General features: G+C 42.8%; 1 protein-coding gene across 7 annotated transcripts in view; it reads left to right on the forward strand.

The window, feature by feature from the left end:
• Window positions 1-24,071, forward strand: part of RUNX1 (RUNX family transcription factor 1) — a 520,192-nt gene that overhangs the window by 420,274 nt on the left and 75,847 nt on the right. For 4 of the 7 annotated variants that reach the window (XM_085621320.1, XM_085621324.1, XM_085621325.1 and 1 more), the window contains one exon: window positions 13,333-13,437. In XM_085621320.1, the coding sequence (XP_085477446.1) occupies window positions 13,333-13,437 (105 nt within the window). Of the gene's footprint in view, window positions 1-13,332; window positions 13,438-22,475; window positions 22,533-24,071 lie in introns of all 7 variants that reach the window. The other 3 variants (XM_085621323.1, XM_085621319.1, XM_085621321.1) reach the window with 1 other exon arrangement.

Below are 24,071 nucleotides of genomic sequence, written 5' to 3' on the forward strand. Positions count from 1 at the left end.
ATTTTTGTTGCTTAAAAATTAAACATTACCATGGTAGTTCTTGGCACTCAAGGGAACCACTTTGTGTGCAGATGTGGTCCTTGTGAAGGAACAGAATTTCGTCATTCACAGTAACATCCACCAATGGCTCATTGCTGCATGATTTAAAGGGGCAGGCTGACGGCCCATAGAGGTAAGTATAATATGTATTATTTTACTAATATCAAAAGGTCTTGGCTAATACAAAACCTAAAAAATAAACATGATAGGAGGCTGTTGAGCAGTTATGGGTGTGGAAAGGGAGAGCTTAGGGTGTCTTTCAAACAGCTACAAAAAAAAACCCAGAAAGCACAGCATCCTAACCAGAGCCGTTTAAGTGCATGCAGCTCGCCCAAGCAGCGCTCTATGGGAAACAAGTCCTTTGAATGGGAACCGGCCTCTTGTGCAAACACCTGATGGATGCTAAAAGCTATGATTCACTCGCATATTTTGAATTTTCACAATAGGCGTGACGTCAAAGTACACACGCAGTAATCCCTTGGTGATGGGAGCCCTGGGTCACGGTGCCCATGAGCGCTGCATTCCTTGTTCAGACCGCTACCATCTCCGCCGACAGTAACTGGAGATTGTTCTGCAGTGTCAGATCAGTTTGGTGGATGTGAAGAAAGCTCCTGTCTGGATCATCTGGGAGTAACAGTGCACAGGTGGCAATGTACACCCTAATTTCACAATTTCTCGTGTTAACACTGAGAAATAAGGCCATGCTTAATTTGTGAAAAATGAGTGCCGGGGCCTTCGTCAGGAGACCACTGCAGCTTGCACCAGCCCATTGCTTTTGTCAGCAGAACCAACACAACTACTAACCATAAAACCCTACAAGACTATTAGACGGCCCACAAAGCTGTAGGAATGGCCTGGAAAGCAAGCAACAGCCCTTTTAAGGTATATTGAATTAATAACCAACTGTTGTTTTGCTTGTCTCTATATTAGACAAACAGAGTCACCATGTGGCAGACTGTCATAAGCGCCGGTGTTTACAATTAAGTGCGGCTGCCGAACACCAGAAACCACCGGCTCAAATTAAGAACTGCAATAGGACCATAAACGCCTGCATCATCCCAAACCCTCCCTTCTGTCTAATGCTCACCTAAAAGTTCCACTCAAAAAGAATATGCTTTACCACCCTTCTTTGCTGTTATTGGACATATCACTATTCTGGCTTTTAAAAATGTATCTGTTAACAAGTTTAATTGCAAGGTACCTTATGAAATAGTGCAGTCTGTTCTTTATGTCCATGCAGGCTTCCAGCCATGCTTTGTACAGCGCACATACATGATCACTTTAACGCTATAAGTAACACGAGGGATGGCTTGCTGCTCACACACAACTATAGACTAAGCAGTGGCTGCTCTGGAACAATGAAGGAGAAAACAGTCATGGTCCAGTTTCTGTTAAATTCCAGTTTCAATGTTCGAAAGTTCAAAAATGTCTCATAGTCTGTACCTCTTTTTCGAAGTTCTACAGCTTCAAAAATATAAAGCCATTTTTCTGCTCCATTTGGAAGAACAGAGAATTTATACTAGCATTGTTTGCATGAAAATTCTCAGATATATCTAGGGAATACTGTAGGTCATCTGCTTGTCTGTTTGGGCCAAGACTCCATGTTTGTGAGAATTAGTCTAGATACGATCTGCATCGGTCTTTGTTGTGTCCAGCTCTGGAGAGAATATAATCTTGAAGTCACTGTCTCCAGATCCGTCAGTTGTGATTGATCATGAATTCTACAGCAAGGGGTCTCTCAGTGGTGTATGGGTCATAGCTTTGTTGGTCAAGTTGAAGACCCCCGTTGATGAGAATAAGCACTCCCCAGCCATTTCAATTGACGAGCTCTCCATGACTCTCACGTTGTCTGCACACTTGACATGTATCATGGCACATGAGCTATGGTCTCGCTTCTGTGGTCCACTGAGATCGACGGACAAAGCTAGTTGGCAGGTACAGCAGTTCTGTTCATGAACTCTGGCGATGTACATGCATGTGAGCGTACAAGTCATATCCATTAAAACAGTGTATACCCCTGGGTCGAGGCCCATGAATGACACTGCTACTAGGTGAAGCATCATATGAGCAGCAGCATTAACATTGGAAAGAAAACATGGCAGCAAAGAACTCCAGAATTGCTGTGGCTTCCTGTATTTTTATCTATGGTTTATGTCTTGTCCTGGTTTGACAAATCCAGTGTGATGGGGATTTACTGAACTGATCATTAGCATAGGATAACACTCAAGACACCTCAGACTTTTCTGGAGACACAGGAACTATATTTTAAGAAACGGATCTTGACCCAACAGTACAGACAGACTTTCAACTTTCCATTGTGTGACAGAAGTTATGGGTTGTGCTTAACAGGCGTGTGATGAGATATGGCAGGGATTGTATTCAGTTTAATTTCTCTTTAAAACAATACAGGTTGAAGAAGCAAGTCACAGCTTGTTTTCTTTTTAGGTTTATACGCTTGTGCTATCCAGTCTTTTTTTGCGTATGTGAAAGTATAGCGTTGAGGTAATATTGAAAAGAGGTGAGTTCATCTTGGCTGAGCAAGGCATTGATGCTGCTCTTGTTTAGATATACCTTACTTACCTCTAATCACGGCCACTGGAATTATAAGAAAAGAGAGTACCGAATTATGTGGCAGGGTCGACTAAATTATGAAACAAAAAAAGGCAAATTATGCAGCCTAATGCCCCACATTTTGTGTTTGTATTACCTCATTCTTTTTATTTTATTTTAACACACGTTAACGCTATCTGGGTAAAGTTTCAATCATTAGTACCACTTTGACACTCAATTACAGAACACTGGAAGGGTGACTGGTCAACCTTTGTGAAGCTTCTTTCGCTTTGTGGCAACACATGTTGACTCATTTTCTTTTACCTTTTGAGCTAGAAACATTCTTTGGGCTGAAAACGTCAGATTATGCAGCAGATGATGGATTAAATGGCAAATGCAGTAAATCCATAATTATGAAGAAAATGCCACAGCTGCAAAATCGTATAATTCCAGTGGCCCTTCCTATAACTAGATAGTAATTGAAGGTTACCTCCTTCATAGAACTAAAGAGGAATTGTGCTTGCCCCTTTCACAGTGAATATTGTGTATTTCATATACTCTCTAAAATGTTTCAGTTCAGCCTCCAGCCATTAATAGGTTATTTACCTCTGGAACTTTCAGGCATGGGTTTGAGACACTGTCAATCACATCTTGCATCGGCCCACAGGAGTATTTTAGTTCCACCTTCTTTGCATTTTTATGAATGCATCCTTTTGCTTCCTTTCGAATGCATGAGAAATTATTGTTCATATTGAAAGTATTAAAGGTACACTCCAGTGCATGCACCATGCCTAAGCTGCTGTGATCTGAGTGCGATTCGTCCATTTAGTTTCCCTTTTATCTTCAAAAAATTATAATTACAAAGATTTCCAAGCCTCTCAGCACTTTCACGTCATTATTTTCCATTCCACTGCATTGCTTCCATTAAAGGAGGATGTTGTGTGCAGCCGCTGGTCCAAGCGGCACTTGGCTGCCATTTTGAGAAGCTGAGCCGTCTTGCTAGGATGGAAATGTAATTATCTTGTAATCGCAGGTTTGCTGAAGGGAACTTAAATTAATAGTGCCAGAGAGATAAAATAGAAATATCTTTACACCATGACAGGGAGGATAAGCGGGAGGGCAAAATGGAAGAAACATTAAAATACAGTGCGCATCCCACCGAGCTTTTTAGGTCGCGCATGCGCTGCATAGGAGACCTTTAGCTGTCGTTCAGCTCTTTGTGGCGGCATACACCTTGCGGGAGCACGCAGGGGCGCGCCGCAAGCACGAGTGTGTGCTTCGAAAAAGAGCAGACTGCGCGCGCACGTGCACACCACTCCCGGGCTCACCTCCTGCTCCCCCTCTCTCTAACGCGCATTCCTTTTTTTTTATAACTCTCAGTGCGTTTTTTACACGTGCATACCTTGTTTTTTTTTACTTTCAGCGTGTTTTCACACGTGCATTCCTTGATCAACCCTCCTCTCTGCCATTTCCCTCTCTCTCTTGCTTTCTGTCACTTTCTTTCAGTTTCTGTTTTTCGCTCTATCTTTCCATATTTCACTCTCCTGTTTCTTCTTATAGATGTCTATCTGTCTTGAGCCCTCTTTCTCCCTCCTTTGCTCTCCCTCCTCATCTCAGTCTGCCTCTCTCTGTCTTTCTTGTGCCTCCTGGACTTTTCTCTGACTCCCGTCTTTGTTTCTTCTTCACTCGCTCTCTGTTCATCTCGAACTTTCCCCCAGATACATTATGGTTGAGGCAAGATTCAGTCAGAGTGACTTTAGCTCACTCACAAGTATTGAAATGTTAGCCATATGTTGCCAGTGCTGTGTATGTGTGGAGCATTGGTGACACGTGTGCTGATCGTGACGCCAGGCAGCGTGCGACTCTTGCCCCTGTGGCTCCTTCTTAGAGTCGCTGGCTGACGAGACCCTGCAGATACACCTGCATTCTGGGAGAGGTACTTGGCCTAAAAGCCATTTAGCCGCATTCCCGTTCACCCCCAAACTGACGTGTTACTCTCTGTTAATGAAGGGCAATAATCTAGAAACAAATCTATCCAGAGAACCTCAGCACTGGCTGCGTGAACATTTGGCAAACCCTTCAATACTTTTGAATAAGCCTAGGTAACTCTACACACTGCCTTTACCATAACACATCTGCGGGAAATGTATACTGACTGTCAGGGTAGGGTGACCAGAATTTTAAAGCAACAAGCATTGGCATAGCCAATAGGTCTCGCCTTTGGGGCCTTATAAGTGTTTAACCATGCAACAGCTAATGCTGTTGCACCAAGGATATTGTACTGCATAACTAAATACTTATAAGGTCCCAAAAAGCGAGACCTATTGGCTATGCCAATGCTTGTTTTAAGTAGTAGTTTGCAAAGCATTACTGCAGTTCAAAGCAATTCTCATTTAGCCACCACTTAGAAATCTCTTCTAGCTCAGATGTTCCACACTTCTCAGTACCCAAACCCTGGCATATGTTTCCCACTGATGCACATGTATAGCAACCGAGGTCAATATACACACTCCCGCAAGCCTGAATCATATCTTCCATGCGGTCAGTTGGCCAGCCTCTGCCACTCCAGGGGTCCTCTCAGAAGAGCTCATCTCACATCTGACAGGGGGCCAAAGAAGGTAACTAAAAAACATTCTCTTCTGGTTCGGAAATGTATTAACACCTAGAAATGGCAACAAAGAATGAGGCGCTTTGCACTAATCTACCAGTAACGTAATGAAATTGTTAGCTTTTAAATTTTGACAATCAAATACCAATAAGAGCCCGACATATGAGTGCTCTAACTTAGTTCCATTCATACTAATTGGGCTCAAAAGTAATCGGATAACTATTTTCACTACAGAGTTTAGCAGAGGCCTTGGTGTGAAGAACTGTTGGCTTCTTCATATACAATAAATTGTTTTTTAAAAAGTGCAAGTAGGGTGTCTTTGTCATTTGTACGTGAACCTCATAGTTGTGCTCCTCAGTCAGATCATGTTTTTCAAGAGTGAATTTTCCAAGTGTTTCCTGCAGGGGAGGCGTCTGTCTGGGTTTCTCCGGTCGGGTGAAAAGGTGAAGCCTTCCTCAGGGCGGGCCCGGCTACTGAAAGGGAGTGTCCGCCCACTCTCGAAAACTGTGCTCTGGCAAGCGCAGCGTGTTCCAGTCATGGAGGGAGGCGCCCGCCCTGGATTATACAATAACAGTGCAGATGAGAAGAATGCAGCAGGAGCCATGGATGGAATGTATCGATCAGATAAGCGAGTTGGAACCCTACCCTCTCCGTGACCTTCATGCAGTATAGGAAAAGGAGGATGATGTACCTATACCTTATGTTATGGAACCATACCCATCTCTGAGGCAAATATATGTATGAATCGATGCAATGAACAGACCAATAAAAGCAACTCCAGGCCCTTTCCCTTGTGCAGGTGGTGATGCTGTCATGTTTACCTGCAGGCCATCCTCTGTGCCCAGCCTGGGATCTTTGGCGGCCAGTTGAACAGAAATGGATGCTCAAGCCTCGGCCAATGGGGGATTCAAATAAACACGCCTCTGGTTCACAAATACTGCTGCCAGAATAAAAGGGGAGTTCTTGGCAAGTCAGTAGTCCTTCATCTGCGTAACACAGTGGACAGCTTTGACCGTGTTGTGGGCATCTAACCTAGCGGTCTTCCTGGCACGCGTAATCATTTTCAGAAATCACTAGCTATTCATCTTTAAATTTGACCCCAGAATATTTTGTTATTCTTATCGATTAAAATAAGTCTCTTCTCTATGTATCTGTGATGATGTAGGGCAATATGAAGACCCTGCTTCAGCCTGACAACTGAAGTGCCTGCAGAGATCTCCACCTGGGAGTGCACCTGTATGTGGTCTACACTCACCTACGCCTTGGTTTGCCAGGCTAGGCATACATCATGATGCATTGTGCAGATCAGCTGGGCCTTAGCTGCTCATCTGCCTTGTTCCTCTGGTGCCAGCAGAGCATCCTGCCATGTCTGTCATTCTCTGCCTAGTCCACGGCGGTGTCAACTGTATTGCTATAATTATGGAAGTAAATATCCTGACCACTCAGTCATTCAGTCCCCACTGCACGTTGTTGCATTCAATTTTTCACCTTCTCCGGCCTCTAGGTGGCTCACACGCGTGTACTGATGGGAGCCAATTGTATTTACCAACGAAAGAAGTCACTTAAATTTGATAGTACTAAGAATTTGGGGATCTAAGGGCTATGATGCTCACTGATTCAGAGTAAGCTGTGCACTCGAGTCAGTACTTAGCGCTGTAAGCGTAGCGCCACCACATATAGTAAAAAGAATTTGCACACAAAAAAATCAGATTACTCTTTTTTCATTTCTTCAACGCGTTTTCTAATCGAACCACGGACTGCATCTGATCCCTGCCACGGTGTGAGCCGGGAGATCACAAATTGTAATACAAAAGCATTAATTTTTGTTTTCATTTTAGGTGTCACCTACTAGCAGCTTTAAGCTGTGTGTTGTCGGAGAGACATATTGTGAACAATACCAATACTGGCCGATGCGTACCATTGGTTGGTTTTCTTGACAGTCTCATTTGCTTGCTTCTTATTCGATCGCTTCTCTTCCTCTAACTGTGTCCCTTTCCTGGATGTAGGTCATTTGCCATCTTATTGGCTGGATGACTTGAATACTTCAAAAGGTCATATTCAGGGTCAACTATTTTCTAGCTCTTACAGTACGCCATGTGAGTGCATACGTTTTCTAGCTCTCCCCCTCGTGTGCTGCTTCCCCACTAAATACCCCCTCCCCATGCACACTGTGTTGCTTCCTCCTCCCCCTTGTCTGTTGCTTTCCCCAACCCTCCTTTTTTCTTTCTATCCCTTTTTTTCCTCCCCTGCTTCAAGATCCATCATAGCTCGCCTGACCCCTACTTCCTGTGGCTTTCCCCGCCCTTCCCTAACCAGATTCTCCAGATGGCTCTCCCACCCCTTCCATCACGTTCATAAAAAATATGTTTTTGGAAATCTTTCTGCAGAGCCTGGCAGTTGCAGTTTCCTTCTGGACGATCGTTTTTAAGCATGCTCTTTGCATCCATTTACATTTTCAGTGATTCTAAATTGGCATCCATCATCTTGGAACTGCAAGTTAAAAAAAATAATAATAATAATATGGAGGCTGCATCATGCCATATGATGATGCTGGATTGTACCAGAATAAATGCTGCAAATGCATGCTGCAGCAGTGAGAACAATCTATATGCAAACTCCAGTGGTTAGGGGTAAAGCGTGCTTAATTTGAGCCGGGGGTTTCCAGTACTGAGCACCGGTACTTAATTGTCAACATCGGCACTTAGACAAACAGCGCCACCATGTGGAAAACTACCCTAATTAAGAGATCAGCACAGCGATTTTTTTTATTGATTAACTAGACATTAAAAGGACTAATACCTGTGGCAGAATCCATTCTTGTAGCTATGGGGAGCCTAAAATAGTCCGAATTGTCACACTTCTAGGTGTGTGGTGGATGGTAGTTGTGTTGGTACTGTTATTGCAGTGATATTAGGAGCCATGCGTGGTGCACGCTGCAGTGGCCTTCTGATGAGAACCCTGGCACTTTTTATTTTACAAATTAAGCACTGATTAGGGGTACACATGGAACACTTCCATGCAAAGGCTGTTGGTTTATTTTTGGGGTGGTTGGTGTTTTTGAATCCTACAACTCTTAAAGTTACCCTTTCCATAGTGAATGATACACACTGTTGCCATATGGTGTGCTGAGCCACAGAACCCTAGTATAACATGCTTAGCTTCATGTATGATTCCTGCATCTACTTAAACTCTGACAAGAATATCCATGATTGTATTTCTTATTAATTTTTATATCGTGTTTCATGTGGCCTGTTTACTATTCCTAAGCGCTAAAAATAACAGATATTACTTTGAACTATTCAGTGGTTCTCTACCCACCTCAGAAGCTTGGAAGGCTGAGTCAGCCTCGCCAGGGTTTAAAATCGTGACCTGCTGATTTCTGCATGTCTCAGCGGCGAGCATGTAACTCGCTGAGCCATCCTGTTCAAAACCACACAGGCCACTGGCGTGCCTTGTGGTTGGCAGCAGCTCAGCTTTTATTAGCTGCTTTGTACGAAGATATGGAAATATAAGAAGGCCACTGCAATATTTAACCATTAATAAAACCACAAGCTGATTATGTATTCCTGGCTGCTTTGAACAGACACTTCATAGGCTACAATGTATTCTTTTCCGAGTTTTGCGCAGGTTCTCTGGGTTGTAAATAAATACAGTGCTGGGTCAGACAGCCTGGCACCTGCGTGGGAGGGTGTGACTCAGCTGTAACTCTGCCCACACAGGGTACCAGTCAGCCCTCGCGCCACTGAGGACAAAAACACAAGAAAGAAGAAGTACTACTAGGACCTTTTAACAGTTATTGTTAAAAAGTGGCATCACCGGAAATTCACAATGACGTTTTTCGTGCTGCACCAGACAGCTACACGTAAAGCGTGACAATAGTTAAAGATGTGCAATTCAGACGAGGAGTGTCCCGCACTGGGTAGGATGCAGCAGGGAAAGGAATAGAGGAATCTATAACTGCACTAAAATAAGAAAATAGAAAAAAAAAAACAATTAGAGGGAACCGATTTCAAAATTAGACTCAGGTAAAATTATCCATTACACTTGCCTAATTTGTGAAATTTCGCATTACACGAATTATGTGGAATGTCACTAATTACGCCAGCACAACATTTTGCACACTTCCTTACTGCAGATGATTGGTTTGAGCAGAAAATGCCTTGTGAGAGACAGAAAAATGTATCATGAGAGACATTTTGTCTTCAGACCAGTGCCCCTTGCTGGGAGAAATGTTTAATTGTGAGGCATGTGCTCATGCTGAATTTTCACTCGAGTTACCTCAAAAGGTATTTCACATAATTTACATGTACATTTATCGTAATTTTCCATATATTTTGCATTATTTGGGGAATTAAATTAAGTGATTTTGCATTCTCCTGGTTGAAACCTCAATATATTGCAACATCAATATCAAAAGGTTCAAGGTTCAAATAACACTTTATTCAGATAACATCGTATCCATAAAAGCACAAAAACACCACAGACAAGTTAAAAATTTACAAGTTAGAGAGTCATAATAAAACCATAGCAGCATACAATATAGAGTAATCATAAAATTCATAGACGATCATTAAAGGGTAATATAATGGCTCAAGGTTTAGACATCACTTGACATGCTCGAACTGCAATTCTCAAAAAAGTGCCTGTGCGAAAGATCAACTCATCATTGTCCAGGGTAAGTAATTTTAAATAAGCTTTTCCCAAACTAATAGGCATGTGCTTTTTAAAATACGGAGTTAAAAGCCACGCAATATACTTTAGATAGTATTTGCAAAAAAACAAGAAGTGCAAAATGGTTTGGCCACTCTGGCCGTCGCATGGACAAGGGGTACAATCAAGGTCAGGGTGGTAGCCAAGGGGAAAACATAATACAAATTTGATGGTGCCAGCCCTTAGACGAAACAGGAGGCTCCTCTCCCAATTGCTCACTGGCAGGGTGATATAATTAGCCAACGAGTGTGGAGGATTTTTAATGACCATGTACCTATGGACAAGGGATTTTTTAGATTCCTTTTCAAACCTTTCTGCTCTATATAACGAATAGAGCGCACTTCTACGCTCACTTTTATTTGCAGCCATAGCTGTGCTAGGATCTGAATAGATTCTTCCCTTATTAATGCTACAAAGGCTCCGATGCACCCCTGACAGCCATGGTATATCTTTCCCTTTTGCACATCCTATACAATCGCTAATGATCTCTCTTGGTAGGGATGCGGCCGGGTTTTTCCAGACTAATAGCCAAAAAAGGGCAGGGTGGGCCCTAATAAAATCTTCAATAAAATGTAGGTCAAGTTCCTTATGACAGGTGTATTGGGGTGTGGAGATTGGGACGCCTAATAACTTCCTGCAAAATCTATTCTCTTCCTGTTGGATGCAGGTGCTGTTGGTGAAACCCCAAACCTCAGCTCCATACATAGCTGTTGGTACACATTTGGATTTAAAAAAAAATTAAATGGCTAAAATGGCACCTGTTCTCTTTGGGCGTGGGAGGCTAAGAATTGAGTTGGAGGCCTTTGAGAGCTTGCTCCTGGAGTGAGCCATATGCTCACTCCAGGAGCCGTTCGCAGCAAAGACCACCCCAAGATAAGGGAAGGCACTGGTGCTCATCAGCTTCTGGTTGTCCACAAATATAGAGTTAAGCTGACGTTTCTTTGGACCACATGACATTATAAAATACTTTTTAAAATTAGTACGTAGGTCTAAGCTGCCCTGCACTAACGTACGTAGGGAATTCGGAGTGCGGCCCATGAGGACCGCATCATCCGCGTAGAGTAGTACGGGCAGTGGTTTGCCATTGATTTTTGGAACATCTTGGGTTAATGATTTTGAAGGTTTTGTTCAGTCCATTGATGTAGATAATGAAGAGAAGGGGGGCCGGAATGCAACCCTGCCTGACCCCCCTTCCCTTCCCAGATCAATGGCTTCAGTAACCTCGCCCCCGCAGCCAAACCTCACCCGGGCTTTGAGATCTGTATGCAGGTGTGCCAAGAAATACACCAGGTTCTCATCCAATCCATAGGTCAAAAGGATAGAACAAAGCTTTGACCTAGTAACAAGGTCAAAAGCTGAACTCAAATCCATAAAGGCCAAATAGATTGGGGAAGCCCGTGCGATGGTGTATTTGCCCATGGTTAGATTAGGATTGAGACATTGTTCGTTGGTGCCCACCTTACTTCGGAAGCCCAGTTGACAGGGGTATAAAATTAAATTTTCCTCGGAGCACTCTAAAATCGTATTGTATAGGACTCTACCTAAATGTTTAAAGTATTATCAATTAGGGAGATTGGCCTGTAACAATTAGGTTGGGAGCGATCCCCTTTTTTAGAAATCGAGAAGATGATGCTTGTGGACCAGGTGCTGGGTAGCGGAGCATACATTAAATTATTAAAAACATTTAAAAATAGGGGCGCCCAGAAATCTGGCTTATGTTTGATGAGATCAATGGGTAAACCAACTGGTCCAGGGGCTTTATTACCCACACTCAGATGGATCGCTTCTTCCACATCAGATAGGGTCATCTGTATTTTGGTTAGTGGCCCCGGCTCAAAATGATCTGCCTCTTGTACGGGTGCAGCATACATTTCTGTGAAGTGTTTTTCCCAGAACTCAGTTGCAATGGTACAGCTGATGGGGGTAAGAAGCTGCCTCATAGATCGCAAATCCCTCACAGCTGACCAAAATGTATCACCTTTTTTGGTGTCTGCCGCTATCACTAATGCCTCCCAGCGTTTTTTTTTTAAATTTCCCCTTTCCGAACGGCAATCGCAGTTTTATTCCTAGCCGATTTCACTTCGGAAATACACCTTGGATCAGATGATAAGGCTCTGCGCAATTGTTTGTTGGCCTCAGAGCACTCGTGATCGAACCATGTGGGGTCATGCTTCACACGTGAGGTGGGTTTTTAAAAAATCGTTTTTTTGGCTGAGCAAAGTTTATTAAAATCGTGAACGGCATCAGGGAGTGGGTCTTGGTCTGATAAAGATGAGTTTATAAGATGCATGTTTTCCTTAACCACCGTCTGGAGCAAATCATTATTGTCTACGCCACTCCATATTAATCTCAAGCTATCGGTGGAAGGTATTAGATTCCTGGCCCTGCATTCAGAAGTGAACATGGGCCGTGGGGCTAGACTCAGCCCAATTCTAATGGAATTGTGGTCCCCCTGGCTCGTGGCAATAACTTCGGCATCCCTTAGATGGTCGGCCAGGTGGGGGGGATGTAAAGAAAAAATCTTTGGTGGAGGAACACCCCCTTCCTCTAAATGTTGGCACAGGATGATTAGTTTCGTGATTTGCTCCGACGATTGAACCTTGCAACATCAATATTATTTACAAGAATGGTTGAGTAGGAATTGGTTCTTTCACCGATGGTGGACTTCAGAAAGTGTGGACCATCCACCGTTGTCTGAGGTGCTCTTCCTTTCAGACGACCTTTCGTATGCTGAGAATTTGCATAAATGGTTATAATGTCTGCATGATTCTATGGATGAGGTTGAAATGGGCTGCTCTCTTTGCCATGATAGAACAGACATCATGTTGACGAAGAAGACCGGTGAATATATATGTGGCCTGGTTCTATTGGATTTATAAATAAAACACGTATAGACAGCATGCTGAAATGAGCCATAAAGTCCTCCACCAACTTTATTTTATGATGACCTCGGTAATCATTGTATTGCATCTAAAATGTACTGTTTCAAATTTAACTTATATCTCCATTTAAAAAGGACAAGTTATATCAGTTTACACATTGAGTGTCGTGGCAAACGTGTAGCTCGGTGTGTCTTGCACAAGAATCTCTTGTAGCTAAGAATCGCCACGGTGCTCAACTCTTGTGATATGGTCGTAACAAGGTGGCCAGGCGAGCCATGAAAACCTTGGCCACAAACTAAAGACAATAATGTCCATAATGATGCTGTCTGAGAAGGGTTTCAGTCTGTATGAAACTCTCCATTAGTGCATCAAACAAAACAATTGTTTTTCTGATTAAATAAAGCTCTTGTATTCTTCACTACTTGCTGATACCCAATACCTGTGTATTTTGGCAGAACTGACCCTATTTGTTTTCAGGACACAAGTTTAGTATCAAAATGTAAAAGTCTCTCTAGTAACATCCCACGTTTGCTCCTCCTCTAGGAAAGAGCTTCACACTCACCATTACGGTCTTCACCAATCCTCCGCAAGTGGCGACCTACCACCGCGCCATCAAGATCACGGTGGATGGACCGCGAGAACCGCGACGTAAGTAAACTGACCATACGCTGTAGCTTACTGAAATACTCTGGGCAGATTGTTCTACAACGTCAATGATGGAGGCAGTGGAGAAAAAACACCCCTTGCAAATTACAGCAGGGTAAACCCATCCATCCACAAGAGAGAAAAAATACACACCCTGGTCTCAGTGAGAATTTGCATAGTCACACCTTTGTTTGCTTGCTTGGAGGGTGAAATGCCTTATAGCTCCTGGGTTTCTAATCTCTAGATAATTCTTAGAGAGTGTATCTTTTCTACCGCAGGAAAGAATTAGTGGGTAATGGAAGAAAAGACCCCCTTTCACAGCTCGGTTCATTATAGTGTCATGGCCGATGATGCAATAACAGGCATTTATAAGTAATGCGTTTACTCTCACGGCTTCTTGGCACTATTGACAGATAAGGGCTGTTTACTGTTACCCTACTCAAGGGTTCTCGTTCTGTGAAGCTCAGAAGGACGAAAGGCTGAGTGGACCTCAAAGAATTCGAACCTGTGCCCATGGGGTCAAACACCGATCCCTGCATCGGATGCAGTAGTCCACTGGGCCACCAGGTCACTGCTAGATCTGCCCTGATATCAGCTCCATCACCATAGCTGCTTAGGTGGTGGAGGGTCTGTGTGGAGGTTCAAGATACACAGACCATACGGAGAAGTCACACAGCCCATGTTGTACCTGAAAACATTAAATTATCCAAGCAGGCAGGATTTGGCCCCTCCGTGATCATGAAAGTGAAATATTAACCTCTCGGTCCCTGCACCCACACCCTTCCTCGCAGGACAGAGCGGGCACATCGAAACGTGTGACATACTCGGTCTAAAATACAACCACTGTCGGTTTATTTATGCGGCGCGCCTTGTACCACTTTGTAAGTTATGAGAACTGCCAGTCTTAAAACAAGACTTCCATTGGGAAGCTGGAAGTGGATGCCCTGGGGGGCACTTTTTCAAAGACAATCCTTCTTGCCAAATAGATTTTTTTTAGGTGTGTGGGTGGAGGAAATGGAAGAGTGGGTGTGTGGAAAAAAGCTATACAGATGAGGAATGGCTCGGAATATCTGGGAACAAATCCACCAATGTTCGAATGTACTGCCTTTAAAAAATAACAGATGGAGCCCCTTGCTGCACGGTGCAAGCTTTATATTTGTTTTCCGTGGGACAAAATGACTCTCTGCTAACTTTGTCAACATAATTTCAGGGATTTATTACTGTAATGGTGTGAAATGCACCTTCTGAGTTTTCTTTCACCACAACTGCATTTTTGTAACAATAGACCTATTCTGTTTGTATGTTCAAATATAGATTTCTGAGAAGTGAACAGCAAGAAAAAAAAACACATTTATGCATGGCCACATTGTTAAATTCTGCCCTCTAGCGGCAGTGAAACGCTAAGCAGTCTTTGCTGGGGATACAGAGTCTTGCTTGATAATGCTGGTTCTGTTCCTACCTTTACTATTAAGCAGATCCACTGAACTTATGCAATTGGGAGGCTGCAGTGTTTTTCTTAACGTAATTATGGATTTGCAGCAAATGCCGCATAATACATTAGCTGCTGCATATTCTGCGTGTTGCAACAAAACAGGTTTGTATCACGAATGGTTCAAAAGTTACTAAAAATGCAGTGAGACTTGTTGTCACTCAGCGGAAGGCCCTTTGCAAAGGTCACCTTACTGTTGGCTATGGCTATATCTGGGTGTTAAACAGGTACTAGTGAGGTGCAACCAATGCCCAGACAGTGTTAACAAGTGTAAAAATGACAAAATAATGAAGTAATACTATCCTATCATAAAATGCGCTGCATTAAGCTGCATGATAAGCTTTTTCTTGCTGCATAATTTACTCAACTATGCCGCTTGATTTGGCCCTCCCCTGCCACATAATTCCAGTGCGGTACAAAAGGGGGTGGTGATGGACGGAGCATCAGAACCAATCAAACACTCATACCCAGTCAACAGATCTGGGTTTGATCCATCACCGTTCTTTAGCCCACTCTGCCACCCCAGTTCAGACATGGCCATATGCAAATCAGTCTGACCCTGTGCCTCATGGGAACAGTCCAGCCCGAACTGCCAAGCCATGCCTTCCCTGGACCGGAAACAAGCTTCCTAGGACCGGTTTCTGGCATTTCAGCCGTCTTCAGCCAGGCTTGCTTGAATCCAGGGGCAAGGTGAGCAAGGGACTCACGTCTGAGCATACCCTGCCAACTTATGGCGAACAAAGCGGTACAAAAGGGGGTGGCGATGGACGGAGCATCAGAACCAATCAAACACTCATACCCAGTCAACAGATCTGGGTTTGATCCATCACCGTTCTTTAGCCCACTCTGCCACCCCAGTTCAGACATGGCCATATGCAAATCAGTCTGACCCTGATTCCAGGGGCCCTACTCTTAAGTTACTCCTTCTGAAGGCAGTTTATGGTTAGTCAGCTGGTCTACAGAGCTTGTTCGAGGTTATAAAACTTGCTGTTCTCTTCCCTAAAAACATGATCTTTCTTCATTCTTTTTTTCTCTTTTTCAAACCTTGCTGTGTATGTTTTATGCTACTTAGAAAATTGCAAAAAATTGAGTTTCCCATGCTCGAAGGGTTAGTCCGAATTGAGACATATGGACCTATTTTTTAGCAAGTAAAGTAGCACCACTTCTAATATTCTTTTACATACTCTTAAGTGCGTTTGCGAATTGGCCTCAAAGCATCTAACATCAGTCACGGCCAGCATGACTCGCAGGTGGGGGGGTAGGGGCGGTTGCATGGGGAGGGGGGTAAATAAAAAAAAAGTTAACTTACCTTCGCCTCCGGTCCCGCGTCGCATCTCCTCTCTCTGCGCCTCACAGTACGCAGTCAGCCTCCCTCTCCTCCCCTAAGCCATTCAAAATGCTGCAATGGCAGTGTTGAGATTGGCCGGGATGCCGACCCCATAAGGGTCTATCGGGAGGCAATTTTCTCTATGTAGGCTGCATGCAGCCTACAAAGAGAAAATACAGAGTGTGCATGACTGGTTTGGTCAGCCCTGGGGCCAACCAAACAGTCAGCGACCACAACGGTGGGCAAGCCACTCCACCCCTGCCTGGCGCAGTAACGCCCACCCGCACGCCCCCAACCAAATACTACCTTCTGCAGTGCAAGAAGCAGAAACATAAAATGGTATTATAAATACCATTTTATGTTTCGGCTTCTCGCCCTGCGAGAAAGTAGTGGGGCGACACTCCTCCGCCCACGTGGAGGAGCTGCCCGTCTAAAATGGTGATAAAATGGGAATATTGTGGGTATATGCATATACAGTAAGTGCAATTAGAATATACTGCTTTCTTTCCATTTCATTAATAGGGATTTGGAAATGTTGGCCAAATCACAAAGCCATGTTAGAGTACGTAAAAGAGTACTCCTGTAGTACTGCGACCCGTACTCATAAAAGATTTTGGCAATTGTGCCCATCTTGGGTGGGGCTGGGTCATCATGAGACCCCTCATTAGCACACCTCTGACACCTTGCCACACAACATCTGGTATTCTCCCATACACCCCGCAGGATCTGAGCTCCCCCCTCTGTTAAAGAAACAGACACTAGGGGATGGAACAACTCTCGCAAAAATGATATTTGAAAATTCAATAAAAAAAATGTATGTTAATTGATTCATGTATTTTTTTCAGTTAGATGCTTGCGCACAGATACTAGTAATTACATTCTACAGCAGTGGTCTGCATTCGGTTAAAAGAATAACCTGGACGGGAAACCCTCTTTAACCGTGTACCTTATCGCTCGGGTGTTCATGTCCTACCTCGGCTTACACAACCTTTTCTGTCCCCAATGCCCTATTGGACAATCCAATCCTGCACCTTTCGGCTCACTCGAGAGTCCAAACCGAGCTTTCCTCTGACAAAGTAGGCATAGGGCATTAATTTTACTGCTAAATTCAGTAGGTAAGAGGAAGCAGGCTGCTCTCCGTGGGCCGAAGAATGCAATTCAGTTGACCTGAATGGTTAGAAAAGAAACCGCAGTCGTGCTTCGCTTTTACCCAATAAAAGCTGTTGCTACAGTTATTTTTTTTTATCTCTCGTTATGAAATCTCCCGGACGAGCCCCTGGCAGTCATTTGTGCTGCTTTGAAGTTCGGTTTCCTGACTGTGTGCCTGCCGCAGGGCCTTGTCTACCACTTGTTTACATGCAGCGCCGTAATCTGTCGCCCACCTGCGCGTGACGGCAGACACGTGACGTGACCAGGGGAGAAAAAAACACAAACACAAGAAGCTGTTGGGTTTGTGTATCTTTAACCACTATAACTCCTGTTAACAAAATGGCACTGAGTTGTGTACTGCGAGAACTAAATTACTGCGCACATCCTGGTGCGCCTGCCAGTTAAGATGTTTTAGATCACAAATAGTGGTGAGTTAGATGTGATTTAAGTGTTTACATTCTCTAATCGGATAGACACAAGGCACAAATTGTTTTTAAAAAAAGAAATGGGGGGATTTACTGAGTTAGGCAGTGTGCAAGTGACATCACAGCGCGATATCGCACACGATATATACACATTCACATCACAGGAAGTGACATTACAACCCAAGACCTCACAGGAAGTGACATCAGACCTTAAGATCTCACACATATGTTTACCATGCAGGGCCAGACTGGGAACCCAAAGTAGCCCTGGCAAATGTTGTCAATCTAGCCCCCATACGGTGGGTGCATAGCGAGCACAGCGAAAGAGAGCCTGACCAATACAAGGGGATCGTTGGGGGGTTCTCCTTCCAAGAAAGTTAGGGAAACAATTGCTAAAATTGTGTATTTCACAACACATTTTTCATTATATATTCAAATGTATTTTTCTTAAAGCATAGTAAAGGATAACTGTACAGTGCACCAGGATACAGCAGTTTTTAATGGGGCTCTGCAATTTTCCCTCACTATCGCCCTCCGACAGTGCCTCTCATCTCTCCCTAGCTCCTCCCTCACATGTATTTCATTTGTTTTTTAGCACCTCTCATACCAGTGTAGGGTGTCGGAGCATATCACACACACATACAGAGACAATTAATTATATGTGTGTAAATCAGTGTATAGAAAATTTTACTTATGACAAAGGGGACTACAAGGTGTAGAATTCACATGCCATACTGGTAGGCATTTTTTAACAGTGCTTGGTCTGGCAAAGCATAAACTCAGGCTTCAGAACATAGCAGTGGTTAGGGTTAACTTTACTAATAATTTATTTCTAACCGAACAAACCCTTTTTAGGAAAATTAGGATAATGAAAGACTGGGGAAAAAAAATACCTTTCTACCTAGATTACGATTGTAATTTATGAACTGCACAGTAACAGAAGGGTCTCTGTGGCAAAATCAGTAACCCACTGAACTATGCACATAAAAAACTGTTGTGTGATCAGCATAGTACGCGCTCTTTGTGGCAGGCATACTAACCCTCTGCACTACCTTAGATGAGTCAAAGCTGCCACTAGAAAAAACTCCGATCAGCAGGTACATTAATCACCAGAGTTATCTTAGCACTTTTATTGTTGTCTGAAAACTGTTGGACAGAAAAGGAACTCTACAGCGCTTTTAAAACTGCTGCACTGCTACAAAACCGGTACCCGTTAACAAAAGCGGCCCTCACCCTTCCAGCCTCCCGGAGAAACGCCTTATGTCCAGTACGGCCAGTACGACCTTATTAGCGGGTCTATCATGAGGACATTTGAGTGCATTACAAGATGATTTAAAAAATGCGATTTTGTGCCAAAACAGTGGCTCAATCTTGCCAAAAAATCTGGGCCCCAATTCACACATTTTTTTTTAAGTCTGCCACAAGGAAATTGGCAACAAAGGCAGATGTGGCAGTAAATCTGTTCTGCTTAATTGGTTGCAAAGCATGCATTTTAAAATATCTCACGGTGTTAAGGCACCTGCTGCAGAGATCTTTGTGTGGCCAGTAAATCTCTGGGAACAATAATGGCGAGATAACTCTGGAGGTTAACGCATTTGCTGGAGAGATCTGTTTTTTGCCTAGTCCCAGTTCTGAATCAAAGTAGCATGGAAGGTTAATGTGTCTCCTACAAAGCACATCATGTAACATGCAGATGACATAATTTTATTTTATTTAGATATGTAAGTGGATTACTTCTTTTACCACAGAGATCCTTTTGTTACTTGCAGCGCAGTTCAAAATTGTAATCCTTTAAATTTTGCACAGTGAGCTATGAAGGACATATGACTCCTACACTTTATAACCCTGTCTTATGTAACATATCCTGTACATTGATTTACACACTTGTAGGATTGTTAATGTATAATGTGTATGTGTGATGTAAAGCACTCTGAGACCCTGCATTGGGAAGAGTAATTCTAGAACAGATATAAAACAAAATTGTGGTATTTAAATTGTTATTTGTATAAATACTGGGACAGACCAACACATCTGATATTCCAACAGTGCATGCATATTCCTTATATACAGGGACTGAACAAAGTCAAATGCATGCCTCTCCTATGTACTTGTGAAGTAATAACAAGCTGTGTGCCTTTGTCTCCCCTCCATTGCATTTGCACCCAAGTGTGAGGCTCCAGATAGAACCCAGCCAGGATACTCAAACAAAAGGAAGCCTGCTGGCCCCTTAACTTTGGCTTTTGTTTTGGGCCCAGCTGGAGTTTAAAATAACAAACCTCTCTCACTGCCTGCAGGTTGCTGCTCAGAACGAAAGCAGACAACGTGCAGGTGCTGCTGAAGTTTCCTGGTGTCTGAAAATTACACAGCAATGAGTTCAGCATATTTCAGTGAGGCCCAATGTCTTGGCAGGGTGGGAGAGTGGGTGGACGCCGTCTACCTTCGTGTACCCCCAACTTGTGCCCTGTATAGATCTATGTAGCCAATATTGACTATAAAAATAGGTAGGTTTGTCAATTTGACGCCACAGTTGTTCAGGATTTAGGCACGAGAGAAGTAAGAAGACAAATAGGACTAAATAAGTCAGAAAAAAATATGGCTAGAGTGAAGGGTCTTGTCAGTCGGAGGCTGCCAATTTGCATTTGCAAATTTCTGCAATCTTGTGCCCAGGTTGGTAGAGTTAGGGACACTACTGGAGCTTTTTAGCATACTTTTTTTAAAGGGTATCACATGGTCCCTTGTGGGCACTTCACAACAGCTATTACTGACTTGTGTTAAGCTTACACAAATTTCATACAAAATTACAACATAGTCATGAGATAAAGGTACAGAACATACGCAAAGTAAGCAAGCTGGAGTCGAAATAGATCCTAGATTGTTATAATATGCATGGTAGCAATGATAAAAGAAATACACAGGAACTAGTGTTACAGGTTAGCTGCTTCAAAGCTTTGTAAATTGACTTAAAAAATTCAGTTGGCTGTGTGGCATCATGTTTTGAGTTTGCACAAGGATTACAATATCAGGCACTAAAGAGATAGGAAGTTGTATACCTATACTATCAATAATTCCTTTCTATCAAATTGAAAATAACAGTGGTGGCTGCTTCTTGAAAGTCAATGTCGGGTTGAATGGTGAACAGTGGCTTAGCTATCATTAGTGCAGCATCTTCAAGGGTATTGGGGGTGCCACAGTTAAGAGAATGCCTCCCATTGCCTTGCCTGCATTAGGGCCTGTGACCCCCTTACTAGGCCAGTGGTTTTGTATTATACTCGGACCCTTGTGTTTACCCCTCTCAAGTTTGGTATAGTCTGATATATTGATGCATGATCATGCACGACATTTATTTGCTTATCGCTAGTAAAGCAATTCTTAATGTTTGCTTTTACCTTCATCCGGTGAAGTTTCCTGCACAAAAATAGGGCTTGACTGGGTAATGACTATCAGTCATGGCGGTGCTGGCAAAAGGCATGCTCAGGGGCTATGCCCAACAGGTACCACCACCGTCAGTTGAGGATGGTGTCTGTCTCCTCACCAACTACCTTGATGACAGCTACATTGATAGTTCACGGCCCATGACTTTTCCCTCTAACCCTGGTAGACAGACAGCACACCACAATAAAATCTGCTTTACTCGCTGACCCAGTATTGTAGGAATCCAAAAGCGAAAATCACAGCATGAAATGAAAATACTAAAACTTAGTAAAAATATTAAACAGCAATTAAAAAAAGTACTCCTTTAGAAAACTTTAGTATATATATATATATGGTAACATTTCTAAATGTTAAGATGGCCATCTCAAAGCAGAGAAGTAATGCAATGTGTTCAGCATCCAACTCTCATTGTACCGCGCTTTGAGGGGCAGGGACCTCGTGTGCAGATAAAAGCACGTAGGCATGCATTAAACGCTATTCTAAGGGACCGCAATCCATAGTTCCTGGTACTGCCTCAATGGCACCTAAGCAGTAAGGTTGGTGGAAGTGTCATCACAAGATCTATGACTACCATATCACAGGAAATCATGTTATGGCCTACGACATTGATTAAACTAAGCAGGTATTGCCCATGAGGAAATCACAGGCCATGGAATGAAAACCTGCAATACTTGTAAAACTAAAAAATAACAAACATCTCACAGATGCAAACAAAATACAGGCATATAAATGTAATGGTATCTGAGGCTGCAATCGGAAGCCCTGGAGACCCCTGAATGACTCCACCATCGGTTACTAACCCAAGGAATGCCTGCCTAACTATTGCAAGGTTAGTGGATCATTAGGGCAGTAGTATCACCCCTCTCTTGGATACTAGAGTCTCAGGGATTTCTCAATTGGAATCCGCGAGTTTGAGGACCATAAGTGTCGAAACAGTGATTCCACGTGACCCTGAAATGGCGTCCATGATTCCACCCACACTAGCCCTCATAACCAAGAGTAGGCCATATGGGAGCTAATCTCCAGGCCTATGTCTCATCCCTGAAGTTGGGCAATTTTAATTATTTATAAAAGTGATAACTATCAAACATCCTCGAAAAAGTTTGCAAATGTTTTCTTTTCTATGTACTTTGGAATGTTTGATAATTATAACTTGTCAAATAATTCAGATTTGGCTGATTTTCCTAGTAATTTCGTCAAAAAAATCACTGTTTCCTAGATGGGGCTCCCACTGCGTTTCAATGGAAATACTCCCATTCCGGTATGGCCGCCATTGGTACGTATGGCTACTAGAGGGTCCTATTTTCAAGACCTTTTTATATTTTTATTATCACCTCCTTTTATTTCATAAGACTGTGTTGCATCTATTAAACATGTTAAAAAACTAAACTAAATTCTTATATGAGCACAAGCCTACTACGCATTAGCTAAAATTGCACCAAATTGTCAACGAAGGCAGCTGTTTTTCTCTAATTCTATTTATATGGTACATCTAACTGTACTGAGAACCACCATTGGGGCTGCTAAAAGTGCATTAGAAACATGCAATCAGACATACCACATATATATATTTTTTTTCATAAAATAGCGTGAATATGTTGATTTCTGTTTTGAAACATTGCTGCACACAACCTTTCCACAGTCAGTCTGAGCACTGAATGTTTCATTCCATTAATTGTAAGTTCACTTGTCCAAGCACAAAGCCACAGTTCTCCTTTTCCATTGAAATGTTATTTTTGACTTTTAAAATGTTTGCTTTCCAAATGCTACAGCTGAGGGCTATGGAAAACGGATCAAAAATAATCAGAAAAACAGGTTTTGTCTCCGGTTGGAAAGAAAATACATATTTTTCCTCTCGCTGGTGAAGACTCTTATTTCTCCCTTCTCCGCTTTCAATTAGTTTATCCTAGCAAAGCTAAGGGCCTCCTATATCAGGGTTAAATATAAAAAATAATTTTAGATTTCTACCGACTTTCAAAATAGAAGTGTGAAGTCTGTCTCGGACTGTGGCCTCTTTGTCCGCCGACGTTCCTTGATTGCTAACGTTACTCAGCTTAAAAATGGAAATTGTGTGATTTTTTTGTGGCTGTTTTGTTCTGTGGAAAAAGGAAATTGTATATAAAGGCTGTTGTGTTTTGGCAACACTGTTGTTTTAGTATTTCACTAGTACTAGGCTAAAGACAGAAAATGGCAGTTGTTTAATGAGGGTTGTGACTGTGGGCGTTTTTTCTTTTTGTAACATGGTCACTGTTACAGGTCAGTTGGAGTTAACCTTTTGTCAGCCATATTTGTTTGTATAACAAGGAAAGAGTCCTTATCACCCATGAGGGATGGAGGCTATCTAACCAGGAAACTATACCAAGCCCTGATACTTACACCTTTCCTTTTATATTTTGTACTGTTTCAGCTTACTGTCCGAATGTAATTATCATTACTCTTGTCACAATAGCCATATTTCATGATGATGCGCATCGCTTAATAGTAATTGGTATTGTAATTGCATTTATATAGGGCTTACGACCCCTGACGAGGCGTCAAAGCGCTTTTTTGGCAAGTAGCTCGCTCCTCCGGATACCATAAAGGATTAGTGGCGAAATTAGAAAAGTGAAATATGAAATTAATTTAAGCAGTGGATATGTTAGTCTGTTATTTGGATTGAGAAGGAAAGTGGAAATTTAGAAGAGGGAAAAGGTTTGAATTGTATAGCGCTTGCTACCCCGATGAGGTGTTGAAGCACTTTTAGGTGAGTAGCATGCTACTCCGGAACCAAACAGTCCTTAAACTAATCTGCTCAAGCCTCGTTTCAGCTAAACAA

The sequence above is a fragment of the Triturus cristatus genome, chromosome 8, assembly GCF_964204655.1.
Source record: "Triturus cristatus chromosome 8, aTriCri1.1, whole genome shotgun sequence".
Taxonomy (NCBI): domain Eukaryota; kingdom Metazoa; phylum Chordata; class Amphibia; order Caudata; family Salamandridae; genus Triturus; species Triturus cristatus.